The following is a 16800-nucleotide window of genomic DNA, read 5'->3' on the forward strand; positions in this document are numbered from 1 at the left end:
CTAACTTAACAAGTGCCTCCTTAGCAATGTAAGTTTGGGGTTCCACTGCGGACGTAAGTCGAGGACTATTTTTATTTTGCTTTTCTGTGAAGGAGCATGTTTATATATGGATTCTTATTAAGGGTCCTTGCGGGGGGCCTTCTGGATTTTATTCTTATGCATCATTTTTAATTCAAGTGCTTGGCGGGATATGGCTGCTGCTATTTTCTTCAGCTGGAGCGGCCTCTGAGGCCAGCAAATAAGTAATGCATCCATGCTTGCAAAAGGATTGAAGCGGGGAGGCCTTGGCTTTGACGGCAAGGTGGCCTCATGGCCTTTGGAAGGATCAGAAACTACATATCCCAGAATCGCAAAAAAGGCTTTAAGAGTTGTAAACTTAATCTTGCATAGCTTCTTCTCCAGAAACACTACACTACTAACCAGAGTATATAAAACATTTGCTAGACCAATTCTTGAATACAGCTCGCCTGTCTGGAACCCATACCTCATTTCGGACATTCATACAATTGAGCATGTCCAGAAATATTTTACAAGAAGAGTTTGCCACTCCTCTGATTACAACAAAATACCTTATGCCACCAGACTTGAAATCCTGGGTTTAGAAAATTTAGAACTCCGCCGCCTTCAACATGACCTGAGCTTAACTCATAGAATCATCTGTTACAATGTCCTTCCTGTTGAAGACTACTTCAGCTTCAATTGCAACAATACACGAGCACACAATAGATTTAAGCTTAATGTGAACCGCTCCAATCTTGATTGCAGGAAATTTGACTTCAGAAACAGAGTTGTTAACGCCTGGAATGCACTACCAGATTCCGTGGTCTCATCCCAAAATCCCCAAAACTTCAACCTAAGACTGTCTACTGTTGACCTCACCCCATTCCTAAGAGGTCTGTAAGGGGCGTACATAAGAGCACCTACGTGCCTACCATTCCTGTCCTAATGTTCCCTTTGATCGTATCCAATTTCATATAGTTATTACATACTTATATGCTTATATACTATATGCTTACATATAGTATGTGCTTACATATAGTATGTGCTTACATATAGTATGTGCATTATACTATATGCTTACATACTACTATATGCTTATATATCGTATAATTTCATGCTTATGCTTATATATAATGTTGTGACAAATAAAATAAATAAATAAAAATAAATAAAATAAATTCCCACTCAGCACAGCAGCCAAGGTGGGTTAGTTCAAAGAAACATTGCTTCCAACAGATCTAGGAAACATCAGTGTGGAGCAGGCTTCTCTAGCAAAAATAAGTAGGCCCAAGCCAGGGTGGCAGTTGCTGAGCTCTATGGTTGCCATGGCTTTGCTGTTGCCTAGCAACAGGAACGAATGGTTAACTCAGGCATCCTGTTGCTAGGCGACAAGCATCTTTAGCTCTATCCTGTCTTTTTTAATAGAGGCAGCTGGGTCCCTTTGGTCAGCTGTTGCAAGAGCTTGCCCTAATGCCAGTCAGCATGTGTCCTGCCCCTTGGTGAGCAAATAAGAGTAAGCCGATTAAGTGTGTGGGTGAGAAGGAAGAGACGTCCATTTGCAGTAAGCATCGCAGGTGGACAGCCAGTCTAGGACTTTATTTTAGGAACGGTAGGACCTTGAAAGCTGACTCAATCCCAGTTAAAGCTGTCTTCAAAACAATGACCTAAATTAAAGGGCTTAAAACATGGTTTATTAGAATAAACCATAATTGGCTGGTACTAAAGCCTCTGATGTAACCAAACTAACCTATTTTGACATCTGGACATACGGCAAGATCAGCAATCGGGCTTGGTCTAGAAAGCTCAGTTTCCCGGTTGAAGTTATGGTTAAGTCTGTCCATGTGTTGCGAAATTAAGGAATTTTCATGATGTCTTTTGACTGCTAATTGCTGTTCATAGGTGGATTATTACATTTCTTTATCCTACACAGTCTCTTTACATTGCTTGTGCTTTAGTGGAGAGTGGAGAGCAAACCAGAGGTGGGATTCAGCCGGTTTGGACCAGTTCGGGCGAACCAGATGCTAATTTTATATCTGGTTCGCCGAACCAGTAGTTGCAAAGACTGGCTGGCCACGTCTACCCACCCCGCCCCTCCCAGGAGTCTCCACACAGCCCGTTTTGGATGCCAGGTAAGTATAGGGCCCATGTGGAGGTTCTGGGAGGGTGAAAAACGGGCCTTCCGGAAGTTCTGGAGGTCCTGAAAAGGGCCCATTTCCAGCTTCCAGAGGGCCTCCGGAGCCTGGGGGAGGCCATTTTTGCCCTCCCGGAGGCTCGAGGAAAGCCTCCAGAGCCTGAGGAGGGTGAAAACGCATGGCCCCACCCACTGTGGTGTAGAAGGCTGAGTAGGCTATGCCCGCCATGGGCACGCCCACCCAGCAACTGGCCAGAGAACCGTTTGCTAAAATTTTTGAATCCCACCCCTGGAGCAAACCCACTCATTTCTAGCACTGATGATGTTACCTAGTTGGGTAATGAAATGTCTGCAAGACAAGGTCTTCTTCCCCACAAGGTCAGAACAAATTCAGTCAAGGACGTTCCACTAAGTTATTGAAAAGCCTAAACGAGCTTGTCATGTTTCAAGAAAACTTAATTCAAGAAGTCTTTGCTGACATCTAGAGGTTGTGTGCTCTTTGCAATCCAGAGATGGTAAGCCCTGATAGCAGAGAATATTATTTGAGAGTTGGTGCTGTCTGAGCTGGCTGGTTTCTTTGGTCGAAAAAATGCTTTTAAAAGTAAAAAAACAAAACAAAAAACCCTCGGATGATCGCACGGCTCAGCTGGGATTATCAGAACCTTTTAAAAGCATTTTTTTCTACAACCTCTTCGGCCGTAGAAAATGCTTTTAAAAGTAAAAAAAGAAAAAAAAAGTTGGCCATGCCCACCCAGTTACATTACCCCTCACCACCAAGCCATGCCCACAGAACCGGTAGTAACAAATTTTACAATTCACCCCTGTGCTGGCCATACCTTCTTTCCATCCAGGTACAAAGAAAAATTACCTTCCAAGTGCTTTCAAAAGCAGGCCAGTAACAAAGAGAGATTCTCGGATTCTCTCAACGGCCAGCGATGGAGATTTCTGAAAAATGGCCTGGATGATTTCAGAAGTGGCTATCCTCCACCTTCAGACAACGTAATAATTCAAGGCACCAAAGGGCCCGTTCCGATCATCCTACAGTATAAGAAACGAGATTCTTCCCAGATTGTCCCTTATAAATCCAGAGACTTGCTAAGGAAACCCTCAGCGGTTCACTCCAGACTCCCCACACCTCAAAAAATCAAGACGGACTCTATGAGTCAGACCAAGATCACCCAAGAGCAGCACCCACTGGCACTTTTCCCACACCTGGAAGAGAGTGTGCCTCCAGAGGTAAAATGGATTTATTTGTTTATTTATTTGGTATCCCGCCTTTATTACTTTTACAAATCGCTCAAGGCAGCGAACATATCCAACAACACCTTCTTTCTCCTATTTTCCTCAGAACAAAAGCCCTGTAAGGTTGGATGGGCTGAGACGGAGAGTGTCTTGCCCAAATTCACTCAGCTGTTTTAAATAGATAGATAGATAGATAGATAGATAGATAGATAGATAGATAGATAGATAGATAGATAGATAGATATGAAATATATTTGAAAAAACTAGACAGATGGAGGAGAAGAAGATGAAGATGGAGGAGGAGGATATCTGGAAAAACTAGATAGATTAGATGATAGATAGATAGATAAATAAATAGATAAACAGATGGATGGATGGATGGATGGATGGATGGATGGATGGATGGATGGATGGATTGTTGGTTGGATGGTTGGATGGATGGATAGATGGATGGATGGATAGATGGATGGATAGATGGATGGATGGATAGATAATAGATAGATAGATAGATATGAAATATATTTGAAAAAACTAGACAGATGGAGAAGAAGAAGAAGAAAACGAAGATGAAGATGGAGGAGGAGGATATCTGGAAAAACTAGATAGATTAGATGATAGATAGATAAATAAATAAATAGATGGATGGATGGATGGATGGATGGATAGATAGATTGATAGATAGATGATAGATAGGTAGATAGATAGACAGACAGACAGACAGATAAACTTTATTGTCACTTTGAAAGTACACTAATCGGCATACATTAAAATGAAATTTCGTTGCATACAGCTCTCAAAGGATCATCACCTCCAATATACACTACATAAATATCTTAAATAAATAAATACAAGAGTATGCATTTACTCATATATATTATATGACCACAGAGAATTTTTCATGCCTGAGGTAGGACTAGAACTCACAGTCTCCTAGTGATTGGCCCAAAGTTACCTAGCGGCCTTTTATGCCTAAGGCAGGATTAGAACTCACGATTTTCTGATTTCTTGCTTGCTTGCTTAATCACTAGACCAAATGGTCTAAAAATGTAATAAAACAAATCTCTCTTTCATTATTAATCAATGATACAGTTAGTCCTTGATTTACGGCCACAATTGAGCCCATAATTTTGGTCATAAGGCAATACATGACCTGCCTTAAATAGGGTCCACCTATTTTCCAAAGCACCAAAAGGCAAGACTAGAAACAATAAATGAAACCTAATCGAAAAGAGAAGAAACTTAGAACTAAGGATAAACTTCCCAACAGTGAGAACCAGTGGAACTCCTTGCCTCCAGAGGTTGCGGGTGTGCTTCATCACTGGAGGCTTTTAGGAAGAAATTGGACAGCCATTTGTCTGGCACGGCATAGTGTCTCTTACTTGAGCAGGGGGTTGGACTAGAAGACCTCAAAGGTCCCTTCAAACTATACTATTCTGTTATTCTCTTAAACTCTTTATTTTCATATGGCTTTAATAATCCAATGTCTTCCTCACACAATGGAATCTGCAGCAAAAACGTCAGCCCCCCTGATTTTGCTGTTTACAGCCTGTCATGCTTTATTATTATTTTATTTTTCCCCTATCTGAAATTTGAGATGGTTCAGACAGGAGAAACAGTGTTCTATCTTGCTGTGCCCTGGCAGCTTTTTGATGATGTGATGAAGCTCCTGGATCCAGAGATGCAACTGACTCGAACGTCGCCAGATTATAATAAAGACGATGCGACCAGCCCTTCGCCTGCTCAATATCACATGAAGTATGAGGCGCCCCCAACCAGAAGCTACAGTTCCACCCTTCCGTGAGTCGCGAAACAAGTAAAAATGCAAATTTAACAAATAAAAGTGAAATAGAAGAGCAGAGAAGAGCAACAAAGATGATTAGGGGACTGGAGGCTAAAACATACGAAGAACGGTTGCAGGAACTGGGAATGTCTAGTTTAATAAAAAGGACTAGGGAAGACATGATAGCAGTGTTCCAATATCTCAGGGGTTGCCACAAAGAAGAGGGAGTCGGGCTGTTCTCCAAAGCACCTGAGGGTAGAACAAGAAGCAATGGGTGGAAACTGATCAAGGAAAGAAGCAACTTAGAACTAAAGAGAAATTTCCTGACAGTTAGAACAATTAATAAGTGGAACAATTTGCCTGCAGAAGTTGTGAATGCTCCAACACTGGAAATTTTTAAGAAAATGTTGGATAACCATCTGACTGAGATGGTGTAGGGTTTCCTGCCTGGGCAGGGGGTTGGACTAGAAGGCCTCCAAGGTCCCTTCCAACTCTGTTGTTATATTATATTATAAATAAATAAAGATAATAGGTGACCCAGTTCCCATGCTGTAACCAACTGATGGGTAGCATTTGGCCCTTGCTATGGGCTGAAGTGAGAAGGAACGTGGAGGTGAGTTCTTGTGGCCCACCCAAACCATTTGGATTAGACCCTTCCAAAGTGTGCCTCAGATCTTCATATTTGATTAAATTACTGCAGTATTAAACAAATAAAATGCAACCCATCACGAAAGAAACAGAGTTCGGAGGGCAATTAGAACTGCAGAAAAAACAATGGCTACCTACCTGCCTTCCATTGAGGACCTGTATACTGCACGAATCAAAAAGAGGGCTGTGAAAATATTTATAGACCAGGGGTGAAATGCTCCCGTCTCGGACCGGATCGCCTGATCCGGTAGCGATGACAGCAGGTGGTTCAGAGAACTGGTAGCAAAAATCCCTGCCACCCCACCCCGCCCAGGTGAGCCCTGTGATCATCAGTTAGTTTTTGGTTTTTTTTTACTTTTAAAAGCATTTTTTCTTCGGCCAAAAAATGCTTTTAAAAGTAAAAAAAAGGCCTCTGATGATCGTGCAGCTCAGCTGCGATCGTCAGAGGCTTTTAAAAGCATTTTTTCTACAACCTCTTTGGCCGAAGAGGTTGTAAAAAATGCTTTTAAAAGCCTCTGACGATCCCAGCTGAGTTGCCTGATCGTCAGAAGCTTTTTTTTTTCATTTAAAGGCAAAAAAAAAAAAAAGCTTTTAAAACAAAAGCCTCTGACGATCAGACAACTCAGCTGGGATCGTCAGAGGAGCCTTTTAAAAGCATTTTTTTTACAACCACTTCATCTGAAGAGGTTGTAGAAAAAATGCTTTTAAAAGTAAAAAAAAAAGTTGGCCACACCCACCCAGTCACATTTACCCCCAACCCCCGCAATCCATGCCCACAGAACCGGTAGTAACAAATTTTACATTTCACCACTGCTACAGACTCCTCGCATCCTGGACATAAACTGTTTCAACTCCTATCTTCAAAGCGACGCTATACAGCACTGCCCTACCAGTACTCTAGTATTATTTGTTGCTGTTGCTGTTGTTTTATTTTTGCCTCGTTCATTGAATGACAGACTCTACATTTTTTGTATCTGCAGCTGGATGCACAAAAAAAAGAACCCTTACACATGGTTTAGTAAGAAAGAGGTGGCCCAGAGACATCAGGCAGCCAAAATAGATTACGTACCACCCTTGGATGAAAACGTTAAGCGGGTAACGAAGGAGTTTTGTGAATGGGTTAATGCAATGGTAAGTACAAACAACTGTAAAAACCAGTTGAATGAGAACCACAACCACAACTGAGCAGGCAATGTAAATCCAGCAAGCAAACCCACATCCCTAGTTTGATACCATTATACGTCAACTTATAACCATTCATTTAATCACATGGATTTGGGCAAACTCTGGGGGACAGTGGAGGATGGGGGAAGAAGAGCTGGTGTGCTATGTTCAGTAGTGGGATGCTGCCAGTTTAGCAACCAGTTTGGTGATCGCACACTTCGCACTTTTACAAATGCTAACCTTCTGTGTTACCACTTGGGAGTAACACAGCTGAGGCACAGCCATCCACTCTCCTGCCCCAATCAGCTGAGAAGATAAAGGTAAGGAAAGCACAGGGGCGGGCAGGCGGGCTGACCTGATCGTCAGAGCGAACTGGTTCGCTCCCGGCTGATCCTCGGAGTTACCGCTTTGTCCGAACCGGTCCGAACTGGTAGAATCTCACCCCTGGCTATAGTTCACAGGGTAATGAAAAATTGGACATGACTTAGCGACTGAACAACAACAGCAATCCGGATTGATGACAAGCAAATGTTTCTAATAGAAGAATTGAATAAATTCTTCTATGAGAAGAATATTTGATTCAATCCAGGGGTGAAATGCTCCCGGTTTGTAGCGATGGTGGCGGGTGGTTCAGAGAATTTGTAGCAAAAATCCCTGCCCGCCCCTATGCCCAGCTGAGCTGCGCAATCATCGGAGGGTTTTTTTTTCTTTTAAAAGCATTTTTTCTTTGGCCGAAAAAATGCTTTTAAAAGTAAAAAAAAAAGCCTCTAATGATCGCGCAGCTTAGCTGGATGCTAGCCAAAAAACAGTGGGGGGGGGAGTCCGTTTTTTCTCCCAGCAGGCTTCCCTGAAGCTTCCCTGAAGCCTGCTGGGAGGAAAAACGGACTCCCCACCCCCAGTTTTTTGGTTTGGCTATCAGGAAAGCCTGCTGGGAGGAAAAAAGGTATGTGTGGGGGGGGTGTTCATTTTTGAAAGAGAGAGAGAGAGAGAGAGAGAGAGAGAGAGAGATGAGGCAGGGAAGGAAGGAAGGAAGAAGGAAGGAAGGAAGGAAGGAAGGAAGGAAGGAAGGAAGGAAGGAAGGAAGGAAGGAAGGAAGGAGGAGAGGAAGGAAGGAGTACAAACCTGGCACTAGACGCACCTTCAGAGGATAATCCAGGGCTGGAAGGGACCTGGAGGTCATCTAGTCCAATCCTGCTCCAGCAGGATATCGCTAGTGAGTTTCTGTCTTTTGATCCCCCCCACATCACATAGCCATGCCCACCCAGTCACATGACACCCCATCAACCACACCCACAGAACTGGTAGCAAAAAAATTTAGATTTCAACCCTGACTCAATCAATCAATCAATCAAATAATTGAATCAAAACACAAAATATCAGCAGGTCTCTGCTAAAGGCCAACCAGAAGGCGCACCTGGATAAATCATCTGAATGTTCTACCAATGCAGGTAGTCCTTGAATTATGACCACAATTGAGCCCAACATTTCTGTGCTAAATGAGTCATTTGTTAAGTGAGTTCTGCCCCATTTTACGACTTTTCTAGTCACATTTGTTCAGCGAATCCCTGCAGTTGTCAAATTAGTAACACGGTTGTTAAGTGAATCTAGCTTCCCCACTGACATTGCTTGTGCGAAGGTTGTAAGACGCTGATCACATGAGCCCAGGACATTACAACCGACATAAGTGCGAGTCAGTTGCCAAGCGTCTGAATTTGGTTCACGTGACTCTGGGGATGCTGAAATGGTCGTAAGTGTGAAAAACAATCATAGCTCACTTTTTTTCAGTGCACTGCACCTTCAAACGGTCATTAAACGAACTGTTGTAAGCCGAGACACCTACCTGTAGCTCTTCTTCCTATCTGACGTTTTACTGCCATGAAAGATTAGAAAATATTTGAACCACTTCTCCAGGTCAGAGGGTCATGGATCGTTGCGGCGTTCCTGCGGAACGTCACGTTTTATCTTGGTTCTCTTTTGGTTACCCCGCTGCATGATTAAGCAGAAGTAGACTGGGAGACTAATTCGGAAATCAGAATGCAGACATGTAAACCGAACGAGAATGTTGACATTCGTTTTGAAATGTTTGCAATCGGGTTACAAAAAAAAAAGAGAAATAGGAAAGGATTTTTCTAAAGAAACTTGGTGAGTCAGCATGGATGGAAGTCTGATTAGGGTAGTCTGGTCATGAATCACGATTTACTCTTGTGAATGTCACAGTGGTTGGAAAGGAAAAAGAAGGGTGCCCTGAGCAATTACGGACCCATATAAAAAAGCAAATTCCCTTCTTATTTTTTTTTTAATGGTAGAGAACACTGTTTGAAGGCTTAAAGAAGAACACATAACGTTGCTTTAGGCTATGCCTCCAGTTACAGAGGTATGAAAGACCCTTTCTAGACCGGGATGCCCTATGCACGGTCAGTCACGCCCTCGTGACGTCTCGTCTGGATTACTGCAATGCTCTCTACATGGGGCTCCCCTTGAGGGGCATCCGGAGGCTTCAGTTAGTTCAGAATGCGGCTGCGCGGGTGATAGAGGGAGCCCCTCGTGGCTCCCATGTGACACCTTTCCTGTGCAGACTGCACTGGCTGCCTGTGGCCTTCCGGGTGCGCTTCAAGGTCTTGGTAACCACCTTTAAAGCGCTCCATGGCATAGGGCCGGGCTACTTACGGGACTGCCTGCTGCGACTGAATACCTCTCACCGACCCGTGCGCTCTCACAGAGAGGGACTCCTCAGGGTGCTGTCAGCTAGGCAGTGCCATCTGGCGACACCCAGGGGAAGGGCCTTCTCTGTGGGGGCTCCCACCCTCTGGAACGAACTCCCCCCAGGACTTCGTCAACTTCCGGACCTCCGAACCTTCCGTCGCGAGCTTAAAACACATCTATTCATCTGTGCAGGACTGGATTAGATTTTAAATTTTATATTGGTTTTAATGGGTTTTATTATTTATATTGTTTTTAAAAAATTGGGCCATGTAGAATAAGTTTTTTAACTGTTATTTTACTCTGTATTTATATGTACCTTTTTATTCGCCTGTGAACCGCCCTGAGTCCCTAGGGAGATAGGGCGGTATACAAATATGATAAATAAATAAATAAATAAATGAAAGCAATTTTACCATTATGCACTGTTAAAAGAGAAAGAAAATTGAAGTACAGTATGTGTTAAGAAAGGGAAGCGTTGGCTCAGTGGCTAGGACGCTGAGCTTATCAATCAAAAGGTCGGTAGTTCAGTGGTTCGAATCCCTAGTGCTGCGTAACGGGGTGAGCTCCCGTTACTTGTCCCAGCTTCTGCCAACCTAGCAGTTCGAAAGCACATTAAAAAAATGCAAGTAGAAAAAATAGGGACCACCTTTGATGGAAGGTAACAGTGTTCCGTGCGCATTTGGCATTTAGTCATGCCGGCCACATGACCACAGAGACGTCTTCTGACAACGCTGGCTCTTCGGCTTTGAGACGGAGATGAGCACTGCCCCCTAGAGTCAGCACGACTAGCACATATGTGTGAGGGGAACCTTTACTTTTACCTTTATTTGTTAAGAACAATAGAAATAGAATTCTTTATTGGCCAAAGTGTGATTAGACACACAAGGAATTTGTCTCTGGTGCATAAGCTCTCAGTGTACATACAGCAATAGTGATAGAGCATTATCATAATCCTACTGGTAGCCCTCGACTTATGACAGTTCACTTAGTGACCATTCGAAGTTACCACAGCACTGGGGAAAAAAAGTCTTATGACTGTTTCTCACACTTACGACCATTGCAGCATCCCCATAGCCGCGTGATCAAAATTCAGACAATTGTCAATCAGTTCACATTTATGACGGTTGCAATGTCCCAGGGTAACGTGATCATGTTTTTATGACCATCCGACAAGTAAAGTCAAGGGGGAAGTCAGATTCACTTAACAAACTCGTTACTAGTTTAACAACTGCAGTGGTTCGCTTAACAACAGTGGCAAGGAAGGTCGTAAAATGAAAGCAAAATTCACTTAACAAGTGTCTCGCTTAGCAACAGGAATTTGGGGCTCAATTGTCGAGGGCTACCTGCAGTTTCAAACAGTTTTCAAATAATAGTACCATATTAAGGTGCCATAAAAGGTAAAGGTTCCCCTCGCACATACATGCTAGTCGTTCCCAACTCTAGGGGGCGGTGCTCATCTCCGTTTCAAAGCCGAAGAGCCAGCGCTGTCCAAAGACGTCTCCGTGGTCATGTGGCCGGCATGACTCAACGCCAAAGGCGCACAGAACGCTGTTACCTTCCCACCACAGGTGGTCCCTATTTTTTCTACTTGCATTTTTTACCTGCTTTCGAAACTGCTAGGTTGGCAGAAGCTGGGACAAGTAACGGAAACTCACCCCGTTACACGGCAGCACTAGGGATTCGAACCGCTGAGCTGCCAACCTTTCGATCGACAAGCTCAATGTCCTAGCCCCTGAGCCACCGCGTCCCTTTAAGGTGCCATAAATGTACCTAAATAGAATAGGATAACAGAGTTGGAAGGGATCTTGGAGGTCTTCTAGTCCAACCCCCTGCTTAGGCAGGAAACCCTACACCGCTTCAGACAAATGGTTATCCAACATCTTCTTAAAAACTTCCAGTGTTGGAGCATTCATAAGTTCTGGAGGCATGTTGTTCCACTTATTGATTGTTCTAACTGTTAGGAAGTTTCTCCTTAGTTCTAAGTTGCTTCTCTCCTTGATTACTTTCCACCCATTGCTTCTTGTTCTACCCTCAGGAGCTTTGGAGAATAGCTTGACTCCCTCTTCTTTGTGGCAGCTCCTGAGATATTGGAAGACTGCTATCATGTCTCCCCTAGTCCTTCTTTTCATCAAACTAGACACACCCAGTAAAATATGACTAAATATGACTGATCTATCATTCCACAAACATCTTCTACGGTTGCTAGCAGCTTTCCCCTCAAGCAAATTTTCATAAATTCAATCTTCAGCTTAGATCAATTGAAAAAAAGGAACAGGTGCTGTAAAACAAATTTCTCTCAGCCTCCAGCAGTTTCTGCTTCTTAGTTCTTGTTTCAGATTTTAAACGTTGTTAAGGTTTCTTTTAAGTCAAGCTTCCTGTCTGAACACTTCTGCTGCTGCTTACATTAAGCTTTGTGTGCATTCTCACAGCAAAATGGCTTTCTGGAATCTTTTTTTTTTATTTTTTATTTTATTTTGTCACAACAGTATACACAAACATCAACATAAAACAACAACACATCATATAAACATATATATAAGCAAAAGTATGTAACAACTATATTAATTTGATATAATGAAAGGGAACAATAGGACAGGAACGGTAGGCACTTTTGTGCTCTTATGCACACCCCTTATAGTCCTCTTAGGAATGGGGTGAGGTCAATAGTAGACAGTTTTTGGTTGAAGTTTTTGGGAGTTTGAGAAGAGACCACAGAGTCAGGTAGTGTGTTCCAAGCGTTAACAACTCTGTTACAGAAGTCATATTTTCTGCAATCAAGATTGAAGCGGTTAACATTAAGTTTGAATCTATTGTTTGCTCTTGTATTATTGCGATTGAAGCTGAAGTAGTCTTTAACAGGAAGGACATTGCAATAGATGATTCTGTGTGTTAAACACAGTCGGCGGAGTCGGCGGAGTTCTAAGTTTTCTAATCCCAGGATTTCAAGTCTGGTGGTATAAGGTATTTTGTTGTTTTCAGCTGAAAACCTTCAGCCCTTCATAATTTTTTCCAATACCGGTAGTTCCCGACCGCAGTTGAGCCCAAAATTTCTGTGTTGTTAAGTGAAACATTTTTTAAGTGAGTTTTGCCTCATTTTACACCAGGGGTCTCCAACTTTGGCAACTTTAAGACTTGTGGACTTCAACTCCCAGAATTCCTCAGCCAGCAAAGCCTTAAAGTCTTAAAGTTGCCAAGGTTGGAGACCCCTGTTTTACACTGTTTCTTGCCGTAGTTGTTAAGTGACTCAGTGCAGCTAATAAGTTAGTAACCCAGTTGTTAAGTAAATCTGGGCTTCCCCATTGACTTTGCTTATGAGAAGGTCACTAAAGGGGATCACATGACCATGGGGCACAGCGAAGGTCATAAGTATGAACCAGCTGCCATGAAAACGGACACATTTTTCAGTGATGTTATAACTTTGAACGGTCACTAAACAAACTGTTGTAAACCAAGGACTACCTGTACAGTACTTACCAGCAAGTCGACTCTCTTAGCTTATTTCACCGCTCGGAATTCCTTCCTTCAGCCATCAACGCACTAACCATTTCTCTCCAGATTTTTAAAAATAATTGACCTCATGACTGGTTCTAATTGTACCTCACGATCTGCCTAATACCTATTGGATCAAAGATGGCGCTCTTTGGTGATTTTCAAACCCTCACTTTGAAGGCTTTAAACCCAGATCAGCCACAAGCGAAACCACTTCAGTGTGTTTACATCCAATAAAAGCTGCATGCAGTAACAAAGAGAAATTTCTGCTCACTCGCTGAACGCAAATATTGGGAATTCATCAGCCTTAGTCCTTGACTTCCAAGGACATTCATTTAGTGACCGTTCGAAATTACAGTGACACTGAAAAAACTGTCTTATGGCTGTTTTTATACAGATTAACAAAGTTGGAAGGGACCTTGAAGATCATCTAGTACAACCCTCTGCCCAAGCAGGAGACCCTACGCCATTTCTGAAAGATGGCAGTGCGGTCTCTTCTTGAAAGCTTCCAGTGATGAAGCTCCCACAACTCCTGAAGGCAACTTCTGCTCCATTGTTTGATTATTCTCACTGTCAGAAAATATCTCCTTATTTCTAGGTTGAATCTCTTCTTGATCAGTTTCCATCCATGATTCCTTGTCTGTCCTTCAGGTGCTTTGGAAAATAGCTTGACCCCCTCCTCTCTGTGGCAGCCCCTCAAATATTGAAAGACTGCTATCATGTCTCCGCAGTCCTTCTCTTCGCTAGGATAGAATAACAGATTTGGAAGGGACCTTGGAGGTCTTCTAGTCCAACCCCCTGCTTAGGCAGGAAACCCTACACCACTTCAGACAAATGGTTATCCAATCTCTTCTTAAAAAAACTCCAGGGTTGGAGCACTTACAACTTCTGGAGGCAAGTTGTTCCACTGATTAATTGTTCTGTCAGGAAATTTCTTCTTAGTTCTAGGTTGCTCCTCTCCTTGATTAGTCTCCACCCGTTGCTTCTTGTCCTGCCCTCAGGTGCTTTGGAGAATAACTTGACTCCTTCTTCTTTGTGGCAGCCCCTGAGATATTGGAAGACTGCTATCATGACTCGCCTAGTCCTTCGTTTCACTAGACTAGACATACCGAGTTCCTGCAACTGTTCTTTACGTGTTTTAGCCTTCAGTCCCCTAATCATCTTTGTTGCTCTTCTCTGCATTCTTTCTAGAGTCTCAACATCTTTTTTATATCGTGGCGACCAAAACTGAATGCAGTATTCCAAGTGTGGCCTTACCAAGGCATTATAAAGCAGTATTAGTACCTCACTTGATCTTGATTGTATCTCTCTGTTAATGCAATTTAGGATTGCATTGGCTTTTTTGGCTGCCGCTGCACACTATTGGCTCATATTGAATTGGTTGTCCCCTAAGACTCCAAGATCCCTCTCACAGTTACTGTTTTTCATAGACACTAGCTGGGGAATTCTGGGAGCTGAAGCCCAAGAATCTTAAAGCTGCCAAGGTTGAGAGCACTGCTCTAGACTGAGTGTTTGCAATGTTTTCTGAACTTGTATCCTTGGTTTATTATCCCAGGGTGGAGAAAAGTACAACATTGACGAAGACACCATCATGAAACTCTTTGACACGAGGTATGAAAGTGATATCAAGACAGCCACACCCATTAAAATAGTGGAGCTCTATCAAATACCAGCAGAGCTGAGACAATACCTGGGAAGGCACCCAAGCCGGAAGAGAAGTACCCCAAAGGTAAGGAGGCCGAAATGAACGGAATGGCAATAGATACTGAGATAATTATTGAGGGATTCGATAAAATGCGTGCCACATAAAAAGAAATAAGCAGGCAAGGTTTGTCAGCCTTGGCAAGTTTTAAGAGGGGTGGACTTCAACTCCTAGAATTCCTTAGCCAGCATGTGTGGGGATTCCAACTCCCAGAATTCCCCAGGTAGCTTTGTGAGACTTCAGCAAGGCCAGATGTGGCCAGTAACTGCCTCCCAAAATCAGTGGAGTGACTTGTCTCCAGAAGTCCAGAAGTCCAGAAGTCCAGAACTCCGCCGCCTTCAACATGACCTGAGTTTAATTCATAGAATCATCTATTACAATGTCCTTCCTGTTGAAGACTACTTCAGCTTCAATCACAACAATACACAAGCATACAATAGATTTAAGCTTAATGTGAACCGCTCTAATCTTGTTTGCAGAAAATATGACTTCAGTAACAGAGTTGTTAATGCCTGGAATGCACTACCAGACTCTCTGGTCTCTTCCCAAAATCCCAAAAGCTTTAACCAAAAACTATCTACTATTGACCTCACACCATTCCTAAGAGGTCTGTAAGGGGCGTGCATAAGAGCACCAACCTGCCGACTGTTCCTGTCCTAATGTTCCCTTTGATTGTATCCAATTTTATATAATCATTACATTATTATGATTATATATATGCTTATATGTCGTATAGTTATTTCATGCTTATGCTTATATATAGAGTTGTGACAAAATAAATAAATAAATAAATAAGTTGTGGGAGCTCCATCATTGGAGTTTTTAAAGAAGAGATTGGACAAGCATTTGTCTGAAATGGTGTAAGGCCATGATGGCGAACCTACGGCACGCGTGCCATAGGTAGCACGCAGAGCCATCTCTGCGGGCATGTGAGCCGATGCCCAGGTCAGCTCCACTGCGCATGCCTGCGTGCCTCCTGCCGGCCAGCTGATTTTCAGATCTCTGCCGGAAGATGTGTGTGCATGTACCAGAGGGGTGTCATGTACGCATGCACAGGGGGGTGGGGTGCAGCGCACCCCCCGTACCCTGTTTTTGATCCCAGGAGGCTTCAAGGAGGCCTACTAGCATGCGGTGGGGGACAGGGGGAGCACGGGGGCTCACACCTGCATGCATGGGGGCAGGGCCTGCGTGGGGGGCATTGCATTATGGGTGTTGGTACACGTGCGCATGCTGTCACGCCCGCGCTTTCAGCACCCAAGGAAAAAAAGGTTCGCCATTACTGGTGTAAGGTCTCCTGCTTGCGTAGAGGGTCCAAGGTCTCTTCCAACTCTGTTTATTCTATTCTATTCTATTCTATTTATTCTATTCTATTCTACTCTACTATATTATATTGTACTCTACTCTACTCTTCTCTATTCTCTATTCTATTCTATTCTATTCTTTATTCTATTCTATTCTATTTTATGTTCTATTCTATTCTATTCTATTTTACTTTATTCTATTCTCTGTTCTATTCTATTCTATTCTTTATTCTATTCTATTCTCTGTTATTCTATTCTATTCTATTCTATTCTATGTTCTATTCTATTCTATTCTATTTTACTTTATTCTATTCTCTGTTCTATTCTATTCTATTCTATTCTATTCTTTATTCTATTCTATTCTATGTTCTATTCTATTCTATTCTATTCTACTCTACTCTACTATATTATACTGTACTGTACTCTTCTCTCTTCTCTATTCTATTCTATTCTATTCTATTCTATTCTATTCTATTCTATTCTATTCTATTCTATTCTTTATTCTATTCTATTCTATGTTCTATTCTATTCTATTCTACTTTACTTTATTCTATTCTCTGTTCTATTCTATTCTATTCTATTCTTTATTCTATTCTATTCTATTCTATGTTCTATTCTATTCTACTCTACTCTACTATAT

At 42.6% G+C, this 16800-nt stretch overlaps 1 protein-coding gene across 1 annotated transcript in view; it reads left to right on the forward strand.

Moving 5' to 3' along the window:
- Window positions 1–1482: 1482 nt before the first annotated feature.
- The window catches only part of FAM47E (family with sequence similarity 47 member E), a 32588-nt gene continuing 17270 nt past the window's right edge, over window positions 1483–16800 (forward strand). The window contains exons 1-5 of the mRNA XM_058193468.1: window positions 1483–1499; window positions 2983–3367; window positions 5016–5170; window positions 6782–6932; window positions 14713–14886. Coding sequence (XP_058049451.1) covers window positions 1483–1499; window positions 2983–3367; window positions 5016–5170; window positions 6782–6932; window positions 14713–14886 — 882 coding nt within the window. The remainder of the gene's footprint in view (window positions 1500–2982; window positions 3368–5015; window positions 5171–6781; window positions 6933–14712; window positions 14887–16800) is intronic.

The sequence above is a fragment of the Ahaetulla prasina genome, chromosome 8 (assembly GCF_028640845.1).
Source record: "Ahaetulla prasina isolate Xishuangbanna chromosome 8, ASM2864084v1, whole genome shotgun sequence".
Classification (NCBI taxonomy): Eukaryota; Metazoa; Chordata; class Lepidosauria; order Squamata; family Colubridae; genus Ahaetulla; species Ahaetulla prasina.